This window comes from Pleurodeles waltl, chromosome 8 (assembly GCF_031143425.1).
Source record: "Pleurodeles waltl isolate 20211129_DDA chromosome 8, aPleWal1.hap1.20221129, whole genome shotgun sequence".
Classification (NCBI taxonomy): Eukaryota; Metazoa; Chordata; class Amphibia; order Caudata; family Salamandridae; genus Pleurodeles; species Pleurodeles waltl.
The window spans coordinates 54,861,904-54,874,565 of record NC_090447.1 but is presented as its reverse complement, the minus strand read 5'-3'; the positions used below and the strand labels follow the sequence as shown (position 1 = coordinate 54,874,565).

The following is a 12,662-nucleotide window of genomic DNA, read 5'->3' as shown; positions in this document are numbered from 1 at the left end:
ATATATATACATATGTATATATATCTATGTGTGTATATAATATATATATATATATATATAGATATAGATATATATAGATATATAGCTATATAGATAGCTAGATATAGATATCCATACACAATGAAAAGCAAATAATTAGTAAAAATTAATCACCATGGGGCACAGTTGCTCCTTCATCTTTCTCCTGCCAGCAAGTCATAGACCCAGTTCGACTGCAACGAGAAAGAGAGATCTACCCTCACGGGAAATATCAGGCATTTGACATCTCAATCCTTATTGAGGTCTCTGAATCTCTCCACATCAACCTAGGTCTCATATATACCTTTAACAAGCCAGGAATGTGATTTCTAGAAAAAATGTTTGGCAAATTCATGTCAGTTTTGAAAGAAACCCGTTGGAAATGGTAAAATTCCAAAGGTGTCCCTCCCAAAATGAAACCATTCCCTGCTGTACTATAAACATCTTTCTAGTACATCCTAATCTTGCTGGCTGACTGACTCCTCCACGTTATGTCCTAGCCCTTGGTGAGAAAGAACATGCAGACATACAGAAAAAAAACATGAATGAGAAAACACGTTGCGTAACATGTTTTGTGTGGAACAATACTTGCACCTTTAACGTGGCCTTGAAGCTAAGGCTAAGCTGAATACAAAATAGAGTCTGTAAATTGTGGCTGCTAATGTGACGGTGGAAAGCTAAGCCAAATGCAAAGTGGCGGGACACGGAGCCAGTGGTCAAAACACAAATATCACAACACTCCACCCTTTGACCAATGACTCGTATACCCTATAGATTAAAATCAACTTCTTTTGGCCTAGACATTGCAAGCAAATTAGGAATACATTGTACACAGCAACATAATGATATAATAGGAGCTATTACCACAAAAATCCCACTCAAAACTTTGCATTGTCCAAAATCAGGTTACCACTGAAACAACCAGTGCCAGCATCCCGGATCCACATCCCCTTTTACCCCTCTCACTAATGTATGTAGAGAGTCAATGTGGGCCTGGATAGATTTAGAATGATCTGAAAGTTTAAAACAACGCATACCTTCAAATTCGGTGCAACTATGTTTCAACAACAGGCAGTTCTGTTTTGTAATGCAGCTTTTCTAGTTCCACGCACATCTGATGCAAATTTAGATAAAGCATTAGCAGTATGGTTAATGTTTTTAACCATTAGACATGATACCTTATTGAACATTCTAGTATTATATACAGCTAAACCAGGCACACCTACAATAGAAATACTTAGCTTAGATACTCTGTTTGGAATAATAATTGAATATCTGAATCACAGAATTCACTTATTTGCATAGTATCTCTAGGATAACGAGTAGGTATAGAGTTAGGTGGAAACATCATAAATCCTAGGCGTGTAAAAGTACACAGTCCACCTGTTATGTTAGCTGGAATGTAGGTAAAAGTGAGGCTTCCACACGAGAACAGCCAGCCAACTGGCTTCTTAAAATGTTTAATGTGACTGGCAGCAGTCACTAGATGATGACAAGCCATGTGATTTGAAATATACTTGCAATGCTGATCTGTTCCGTAAAAGCACAAAACTTTATGTTCCCATGGTATGTCTTGAGAAGTTGATGTTTTATTTTCTAAATGCAATTGAATGCATTTTCCAACATCATGTGAATTGCAGGCTATGTAATGCACATAAACATGTCACCAGTAGTAATGTTGTATGTAATTATCTGATTGAGATTGTTCCACTTCTCATCGGTTGCCTCCGGACAGTCCCTACAATACTCATAAGGGTTTCCACATCATGTTCTTGCATATCTTTATCCTGGTTAGTGGCACTGAAAATCTCTAATAAAATGCTTGTTGGTATGGCAATTAAACAGGTTAACAAAACATTCACAGTGCTTCTTATGGCGCCCATCCAGAAGCCAGATCTGTTGAGCACGGTTTGCAGCAAATTAATCCAAATAATATCGTTCAGATGTAATAAAGGTGTTGCGCCATTTGATCAATCAATAAGTTTTAAGTTGGGGGTGATGGGTCGCTCCCAACCACACATGCACACGCTCAAAAGGAGACCACACAGCACACTCATGGCAAAGGCAAGCTACAGCACGATCTGTAAAAGAAACAAGTATGATAATTCTCGCAAATAATATTTGTCAGCTGGGATATGTTCCCATTTTTCCTTTCCTGGTTTCATGATCAGCAGGTCATATTGGGGCCCTTTGCTTTAATTTCTGCAGGTTCTGGAGGGCCATTTGGGGATTCCAAGTTGAACCAAAACCTCCATCCCCACGTACAGTAAGAAGGGCTGGCGCAGTCCCCTTCCTCACCAATCCTCAATACTCTGGAATTCTGAAACCTGGGGTCTCCCACATCCACTTCTACACCTAATAGTAGCCCTTCACACTGACACATGGGTCTAGATCAAATTGGGCACAGGCACTCTTCTCTCAAGGCGGATCCCTACTACCAAAGGCCTGAACCAGGGCTGCATTTTGGCCCCCACACTGTTCAATCTATATCTAGCAGACTTAGCGGGTGCACTCACCCTCACAAACTCGCACCCTGCAAAAATTGGGGACCTTGAGCTACCATGCCTCATGTACGCCGAAGATCTCGTACTACTCAGCCACACTGAAATAGGCCCTCAGAGACTACTCAATGCCACTCAGCAGTACACAGCTACGAATGCCTTGACATCAAACCTTAGCAAAACATGCATACTATCAATTAGATCAAAGACACCCTCGAGAGCCTGGTTTTGGGGTGAGAAACGACTGGTCCAAACAGATAAGTACAAATATCTTGGAGTCTCTGTTGACAGATCGGAGAACTTCGTGCATCAAAGGAAAAGCCTAATGGGAAAAAGTCTAGCCATAGCACTCTCTCTAAAAAGACTTAAAACCCTCCTGAACGGGCCCTCATACACCCCGGTCTTAAAAGTGCTAAAAGCCAAGCTCCTCCCCACTATAACATATGGGAGTGAAGTACAAAGAGGCAGGGACTCTGATATCTTAAACCGTGCAGTGAGCAAAGCTTACCGGACGATCTTCAACATCCCCAGATTCACCTCCCTTGCCCAACTGAGACTGGAGTTTGGTCTGCTGAACCAATCCCTGGCTTGACCCGTTGCCTACATAAACTTTAGGAGCAAAGCCCGCGGTGCCTCCCTGGGCACTCTCAACTACCATATGTGGCAAGAGCGTCAACGTAAGAACACCTCCTGGTTCAGAATACACTTAGATGACTTAAGAAGACCGGGCTAACAAAGTTGTGGAGGACCCTAGTCCCACACAATGCCTTTAAGAAAACAGCTGGGAAATCACTTAGGCTCCAGTCACTACTGCAGGACAAAGCAGCCTTCTCATGGAGGTCTCACGCCTGGATGACCCTGCACACCTACACATCTTCGACACCACAGCCATACATAGGTCAGGGCTTCTCAAAACGAACAAAGAACGATTTCTTAAAGTACCGACTTGGTCTCCTACCACTCGCTTTAAATGCGGCCTCCTGGTTGAGGAACATAACCAACTCTATCTGCTGCCTGTGCAGTGAGGACACAGAAGATCTCCTCCATGTCCTCTGTTAATGCAATCATCATGCACTAGAATGAAAAGCCCTACTGAAGAGCAAATTTAATGAAAAAAGCATACAGACACGGTGACAAGCAGTAATGGCGTGCTTTGCACCTGGTGACCGACAGATGAATTGTGCTTTGGTAAAGTTTCTATTGCAGGTGTCACAAAAGCAGGATTTAAACACGCAGCACTGCCTCCCTTTTGAACCACAGGAGGCTAGCCCACAGCCCAATGCCTGACAATGGACTACAATGGCATAAAGCGATGCTCTACTCACCCTTGAACAATGCAAAATCTTAAGTAGCAATACTAAACCATCTTTTAAAATGAGCTCCTATGGAGCGCAAGTCGAAATGACTCGACAATGTACATAATTATTTGATGGATACTTAGTAATATTAGAAATGTTCCTATTTTTTCTTTTTTTTACCTTTTTATATAGTGTTTATCTATTTTTTGTATTTTTTTGTTATGGTTTTAAGTAACTAAACAATAAATCTTATCTCTCTCTATTGTCAGCACTGTTCATTTGTTGTATGTGGCTTGACTTCATGTTACTTGTATACAAGAACCAATCATATACATATCACTCATTATTTTGAACACCATTTATTTCAATGACCTTAACAATCAAATTAAGTTAAACATTTTTTCAAATTAAAGATGTCAATTCAATCCAGTAGATTCAAAAGAATATGATGCTTTAAAATCACAGAGATATGAAACATACATTGCTTTTTTCAAATTTGAACTAATTATTAGAGAGAGGCTAATGGGTTCCTATTTAGATTGATGTGAGTAGTGTTCAGAAAAACAAACACACAATTTTTTATTCTGTACTGTGTGAACTCCGAAGACCAGTCTTCGTGACAAAAGCACACACTTCAATTTAGCTTTAAAACCTTTCACTGTTTACTCTGTGGAAAACCACATCCCCAAAGTCACTGCTTAAGGTCTCATCATTAGAGAGCTAGCTTAGAAATTGATAACTTAACCTCTTTGACGGCCAAAAAACTGACTGTAAAATTCTGGTTGCAATTTTTGATCAGTATTTCTGTGACTAGTAAAGAGCTAAAGTAAGCAGAAATAAGTTTGCTCTTAAAATTCAGAACAGTAATGAGGCATGTTGCAGATTGCAGCTCACTGCAATTAGAGGCCATCAAAGGGATGGTGACCTACTGGAGTCAGTAGACCACCATGTCTGTGATTACTTTTGAATAAAGTAAATCATGTTCTTAAGAAAGCCCATTTATCTTGAAAATAATAAGCCTGTGTTGAAAAAAAGTTTCCTTTTTAAAAAGGTCGTGGTCCTTTGATACACTGATTACTCTTCAAAAAGCTTATTTTTACAATCACAAAGGAGAGCGGGGGAACCATCAGGACCCCTTGCCTTTGGTAGATGCATTAATACCTCCTTTGGGGTATTAAAACAATTTTAATGCTTTTAGATCAGATTTTGGTGGCAAAACATTTATAAATATGATACTGATTCCTTATTTGGAAAGGACACATAAAATACAACACCAAATTGAAATCCCATTTTAGTGGTCAGAAAATCTTTCCCAGCTCCTAAAATGAGATTAGTATGTAGAACAAAAGCATTTTAATAGTAACAAAAGCCAAATGGGAGCATTTACACCCAATACAATACTTAGGCCCAGATTTACTAGGGCCGAGCACCGTCTAACAACACATTGGTATCATTTTATGATGCTAATGTGGCATTAGATGGACAAAAATGCTGCTCCATATTTGCAAATTGGTGCAATGCCTGCATTGCGCCAGTTTGTAACCCCTTGTGCCACATTATGCCTGCACCAGGGATAATATATGCGGGGGGGTTCCCCTATTAGGGGAGCCGCAAAAATGGCACAAAGAAATCTGAGAGTATTCTTTTTGTTATTTTTTGTTTAATACCTGTGCAGAGAAGGCATTAAAAGGGGGTATGCCATTGTTTTCAATGGGCCTCTATGTACTTTTGAGGGTTAGCTCCAAAATATTGGTGCTAACTTTGAACAGTACATCAATAGTGTCAGAAATTCTTACGCTATTGTCCCCTACCCTGAGCCGTGGTGCGCCATATTTTAAATATGGTGGCGGTAGGGGGGGCGCAAGGGGCCGCAAGAAAAGTGATGCTACATGTAATATAGCACCACTTTTCTTAAATTTGCCCCTTAGTACTTCAGGCACATAGTTATCAATACTTGAATTATTGATAGCTCTGGATGGCGTAGCTTCGAGGTATTGGCTGATTGTCTTTGAGGAGAAATAAGGAATTGTAAGGGGAATAGGTAATTCTAAATCCTATTCCCTTGTAAATCCTGATTTTAGAGGTGTATATTCAGTCAGAGAGTATGGCTGCTTTCGGTAGCTGAAATCTCTATATATACACAACCGGTCTGCAATGTTCCAGTTAATGCGATAATTCAAGTGGGGCTAGTATCTCCTTTGTACCACGCAAAATAAATCAGGTACCGCCCTCCTCGCCGCCACAGACGACATCAGACGCCAAATGGACAACAGCGAAACATCAGCCCTCATCCTCCTGTACCTGTCTGCCGCCTTCAACACGGTCTGCCACCGCACCCTGAAAACGCACCTCCACGAAACCGGAATACAAGAAAAAGCCCTTGACTGGATCACCTCCTTCCTCTCCGGCAGAACCCAGAGAGTCCGCCTCCCTCCCTTCCGATCCAAAGCCACCAACATCATCTACGGCGTCCCCCAGGGCTCATCCCTCAGCCCAATGCTGTTCAACATTTACATGGCCCCCCTCGCACAAGTGGCCCGCCAACACGACCTCAACATTATCTCTTACGCCGACGACACCCAGCTCATCCTCTCCCTCACCAAGGACCACGCAACGCCAAAACCAACCTCCAGGAGGGAATGAGGGCCATCGTCGAATGGATGAGAAGCAGCCATCGGAAACTGAACTCGAACAAGACGGAGGTCCTCATCCTCGGACCCACCCCCTCCGCCTGGGATGACTCCTGGTGGCCTACCTCCCCGGGAACCCCACCGACGCCGACCGACCACTCACGCAACCTGGGCTTCATCCTTGACTCCTCCCTCTCCATGTCCAAACAGGTCAACGCAGGCTCCTCCTCCTGCTACAACACCCTCCGCATGCTCCGTAGAATCTACAAGTGGATCCCGACAGAAACAAGAAGAACAGTAACACAGGCCCTCGTCAGCAGCAGGCTAGACTACGGCAACGCACTCTACACAGGTATCCCAGCAAAAAACCTCCAACGCCTCCAACGCATCCAGAACGTCTCCGCCCGACTGATCCTCAACGTACCCCGCCGCAGCCACATCTCCCACCACCTGAGAGACCTTCACTGGCTCCCCGTAGACAAGAGGATCACATTCAAGCTCCTCACCCATGATCACGAGGCACTCCACAACACCGGACCAGCCTACCTGAACAACAGACTCAGCTTCTACACCCCCACCCATCAGCTCCGCTCCGCAAACCTCGCCCTCGCCGTCGTTCCCCGCATCCAACAAAAGACCTCCGGAGGCAGATCCTTGTCCTACCTCACCGCCAAGACCTGGAACACCGTCTTGACCAATCTACGGCAGACCCAAGACCTACTCACCTTCAGAAGACTCCTCAAAACCTGGCTCTTCGATCAGTAGCAGCAGCACCCCCCCTTCAGCGCCTTCAAACCCGCACAGGTATGTAGAGCGCTTTATAAATTCTATGATTGATTGATTGATTGATTGAATAGTATATTTACTCCTGGAACTGAAGAAAGAGGGTACAGGTAAACTAAAGAAAGTAAAATGTGTACCTGTTTAATCATAGTCTCTTACATTTACTGTGGGTAATAGACGTGTAATAATATCTACATTCAGCAGAATTTCCGTAGGGAGCTCCCATAATAATGTTCCATCAATACAGGTGCCTTTACATATACGCCACAAGAGTATTGCTCTCAAGTCCCCAAGGCAGCTTTAAGTCATGTTTTCTTGAGTGGCCGTAAACTACCTCTCAACTTAAAACTCTTTTAATTGTAGTATATCTTATTGTTCATCACTCATTTGCCCATTAGTCTCTGATCCCAAGTTAGGGAGCAATGATGTATAGTGGTGAAATGGTTACTGCGGTATCACCATAAATGTATAATTGGGAAAGACAAAGTATACATTACATTTCAATATTTGTCACTTTCATTAAAATGTGTGCTAATGTTCAAAATTAACACAAGGAAGCTAAAACTACTGGAACACACCCAAGAGCCATTACATGGATAAGCATCAGCCTACTAGTTTAGTTCCATTAGAACTCCCAGCTGATCTGCCCATCTATATCCACTGCTGACAAATTTTAACTTGCTCTAGAAAGCATCCATTGAAGGAAAACAGTATCAGAGGATATTTGTCATCCCCATTGCCCACACAGATCATTTAAAACGGAATAGCACAGAAATGCTTATGCCTTAGAGACGTGTCCACACAGATGATGAAGAACATGAAGGAATACTACAAGATCCTCTCAATTTCTGTGTGCATAGGAGGGCGTCTGCACTAGAGTTCATCCATGTCAGAAAGCCATCCATATTATAACCTTCCAAATTGGTTGTAGCTTAGTACACCTTTTGTTTTTACACACAAAAAGGGAATTGAACCATAAAGATAAAAATGCAGACATTGCTTCTTTTTGATGTGAAGGTGAGCTATGTTGTACTTTATAATTGAAACACTCACTACAGAGGAACAAACAAATACATTTGCATGAGACAATAAAATGGAGACATTGCATGAAAATGACTGTCTCCATTTTGCTCCTCCCTTAGGAGAAGACTAAAAAAAGAGAACCAGAACTGCACGCTCTACTTGCCTTTCAAGAGGTGGAAATTTTGTCCTGTGAGAGTGGATGAAAGAAAGATCTTCCTCACACTTGAGGGTTTCATCATCTTTCCCCCTTATAAAGTGTGGGAGTCCCTATTTGAACTCCAGAATTTTGGTTGTTGGAAGTGTATTTTTGTCATAGTATACAGTCAACCTGGGAGTGTAGCCTCTTGTATGACAACACTGTAGATATTTGGTTAAAGTTAGTGTTTCTCTAGAACATCTGGGGAAGCTGGTGAGTGCTATTGTGCATTAACTACTGTTTTCATTACATATCTAGGGACTAAGAAGACACAAAGGGCCTGATTACAACATTGGAGGACGGTGTTAATCCGTCCCAAATGTGACGGATATACCACCTACCGTATTACGAGTCCATTATATCCTATGGAACCCGTAATACGGTGGGCAGGATATCCGTCACATTTGGGACGGATTAACACCGTCCTCCAATGTTGTAATCAGGCCGAAAGACTTTTCTTTTGGTAGGTGGCCTCTAACACTGATTCATGGAAAGAATGGTTGTAAATTAAGCCTAGAGAATTTGAGTACTATAAACATGCTATAGTGAGACGGTATTGTGGGTAATCAGAAGAGATTATATTTCAGATAGTTTCAGTACCTCCACAGCTAAGATGGTCCTTACTGACATCATCACTTAAATCACAATCCCACTTAAGGCCCTCCATTAAAATATATGTTCCCTTATGTGGATTATAATGGCAAGTATTATGTTTCAGATAGATATTTTCTGTCAGAATAGTCTACCCATGAATGGGGCAGTTGTATCTTCCTCCCACTGGTAAAGGGTTGAGTTAAAAACCCTAATCCTTGTAAACTAGGGAACACACTTTCTCTAGGATACTCTCCTGGCTGGATCTTGAGTCTGAGACTTCTATTCCACCTTAGCATATACCATGCCCTGGATCATACAAGCAATAGTTGTCTACCACGCAAGACAAGAATGATCTGAAGTACGATCTCTGCATACACAAGGCACCACCTTTTGAAATGTCCTTCTTTGCTTTGGGGTGAATTTCAAGGAAAGCTGTGAAGGTGTGAAAAAACATTCACATTCAAGTGGAAAGCCCGTAGTTCACCCAACATCTCATCATGTCATCCTGCTGTTTCTGACTTCCACCTCCTCACCTGCACAGGACTTTGAGGTTGACAAGAAGCAGAAAGATCAGTTTACACATAAAAGAGCGCCAGAAAATCAATCAAGGATGCACAGATGAAAACAACTCAAAAGAACTCAAAGGAACATAGGTTTCTGTGGTCAAAGCAAAAGGTTTATTTATTTTTTATTGGACACATCAAAGAAGCTGATTCAAAATGTGTTGACTTATATTACAGGAACCAAGTACTACTGAAAGAATTGTGTACTTTGTGGATGAGGGCAAGTGGTTTGGCTCTTGTCCTTATTACTGAAAAATACAAGATATAACAAAACAGAAAATAATGTAACACTTATACTGCATACAAAACATTTTAGCCTTTTAAGATAAGTGTTGATAAATATGCTAGACCATGTATTCCTGATAAAACTGAATTGTACTCTTTTTCTACTTAAGAAAGACAAAGAAGGAAAGGTTACTTTACTTCAAGCATAGATCCATCATTCCAGTTTGAAAGGTGAAGATTTTTTAATTGTTACTATTTAAACAGATCAAAGATGGCATAATTGTATCAAGTTTACCCTAGTGCAAACATGTTTGCTCCATAACCTCTTGTACCAGAACTAAAATGGTGTAAACGGATTGCCTCTTTTTTACACCATTACAATGCTTTAGTATTTATATTGCATGTTTAACAGTGAGTGTCCCCATGCAAAACCTATTGAGTACTCCTTTGGAATCAAGCTCAAAGGGTTTTGAGGAAGGAAACAGGTTTTTGAGAGACAGACAACTACTCCCCAAGGGGTTTACCAAAGGGATATGCATCCTGAAGAACTGAAGAGTTTGATTCAACCCCTGTCGTAATTCCCTCAGTATCACCCCGTAAATTACTGGATTCATCAAGGGAGAAAGAAGGAGCCCTGTGTTTGACATAATGACTTGAATATAAACTGGAATTCTGTGATTCATTCTGTGTGAGAGAGTAGTAAAAAGAAGTGGTACATAGAATGCTGACATCACGCATATGTGGGAGCCACAAGTGTGAAAGGCTTTAAAGCGTTCTTCTCTAAAGGGAAGATGCATGATGGTCCTAAGAATCAGAATGTAAGAAGAAGCAATACACATAATGTCCACTGGTACTATCAAATAAGAAAAAGCCAAGGAATAAACATTGTTAACAGTGATGTCAGCACAAGAGAGTTTTACCACCGCCATATGCTCACAAAATGTTTGAGGCACATTCCTGCTACAAAATGGCAATCTCAGGATAAGAATTGGGATTGGGGCTACCAGGAAAATAGATCTAGCTAAAGTTGCTGCAATTATTTTCGCCATAAGTGAATTTGTCAGGATAGTGGAATATCTCAGAGGGTTGCACACAGCGATGTAGCGATCAAATGCCATGGCAGAAAGAATGGAGGTCTCTTGTGTTAAGGAAAAAATAATAAAGAACATCTGGATCAGGCAAGAACTGAAATAGATTTCTGTGTCATTAGACCAGAAAATAGCCAGCAATTTTGGGAGGACACAAGAGGACATAGTCAGATCCGTGATGGCCAGCTGGGAAACAAACGCATACATGGGTTTGTGGAGATTCACTGCTGTTTTTATGACCAATAAAATAGTGCAGTTCCCCAGAACAGTCACAAAATACACTGCGAGTAATGGGGAAACAAACCAGAAGAAATAGGCTTCCAGGCCAGCAAGGCCATTTAGGACAAATGTAGAAGGTATTGATCCAGTGTTGTTGGCAATTAACATGATGCTCCGTTGATCAATACAAGTTGTTGCTGAAGCCATGACCAGTCCTGAATACAACAAGAGAATATGTTATTCAGAGATAACTATCTATTAATGAATATTTACATATACATTGCAGTCTGGGCAACAATAGGCAAATCTATAAATTTGAAACTTTATACACATATCAATGTACTCCCCTGCTAGGCAGCTAACAACAAAAATATTTAATAGTATGACCAGATTCACAAATGTTGTGTAAATCTAGGAATACATCATGTGCTCAAAGAACTCTAAAATGTGAGTTACAGCATTCTGTATGTAAGTGTGACAAATTATTACTAATTACAGAAAAATAATTATAGAATTTTTTTTCTGAATTGGGTACAGATTGTACGGGCAAACAGATTAATCAGTAAAACTTCAACTTCATTTTTTTCTGAGCAGTTGTGGCTGGTCAATTTATAAAGTGGTGAGGCTATCAAATGAAAGGACATTTTGCTGAATATATTTGCAACATCTCAAAAATGGTTAATATAAAACAGTATTCAGGGCACATGCAAACAAACACTCTCACATACACACACACACCGACGCACGCTTGCAGACAGGCACATAAACAACATAAGCATGTGCTCACTCATACACCCAACATAAAAACGTACTTAGTGTGGTTCTCAGAGCACCATTTACGCTCATATCAGCAAACAAGGTGCCAGAGTGAGACTCACGCCCTTATGCCAAATCAGAAGCTCGGATAAGACAGAAGTATGTCCTTTTTTCTTTATCATGGCTTCTGATGGAGCATAAAGGTGCATGACTGACACACCCCCAATCACCATTATCTGACATGCTGCACTTCCTGGCGCTAGTGCAGCATGTCAGATATGTAGTGCATCTGTAAAAGGATGGTTTATAAAAGCCCACACCTGACACATGTGGAAGACAGCCCAGGGGAGGAGTGCAAGGTGATATTGCAGATTTCAGATGTAAACAAATGATTAGTTAAATTGTTTTGTTGCATGTAAAAGCTATAATACTTTAAGAAATGAGATGTGCGTGAGACATGATTGTGGGAGGGTCACATCCCGTTTGGCCCCTATGGAGGAGCCACCCCTGTTTCTAAGGTAGGCAAAAGCTGTTTAGAGTGTATCTTCACAAGCAATGCTATGGCTTCATCATGGCTCTGAGAACTGACCTACTAACGACTCAAAACCAGAATTTATGTATGCTGTTCAAGCTGTTTCTTTGTTTATCATCCTATGCCTGGTACAATGCACCAGTGCTTTTGCCTTAATCTTTACTAACTGTGACTAGGCTGGCGCGACTAGTGCTGTCACTGTTGAACATGTGAAGTGTAGAGTTGAGGCTGTAGAG

At 41.3% G+C, this 12,662-nt stretch overlaps 1 protein-coding gene across 1 annotated transcript in view; it reads right to left on the bottom strand.

Moving 5' to 3' along the window:
- Window positions 1–12,662, bottom strand: part of LOC138249397 (olfactory receptor 52E4-like) — a 51,748-nt gene that overhangs the window by 17,264 nt on the left and 21,822 nt on the right. The window contains exon 2 of the mRNA XM_069203357.1: window positions 10,356–11,353. Within this exon, the coding sequence (XP_069059458.1) occupies window positions 10,356–11,353 (998 nt within the window). The remainder of the gene's footprint in view (window positions 1–10,355; window positions 11,354–12,662) is intronic.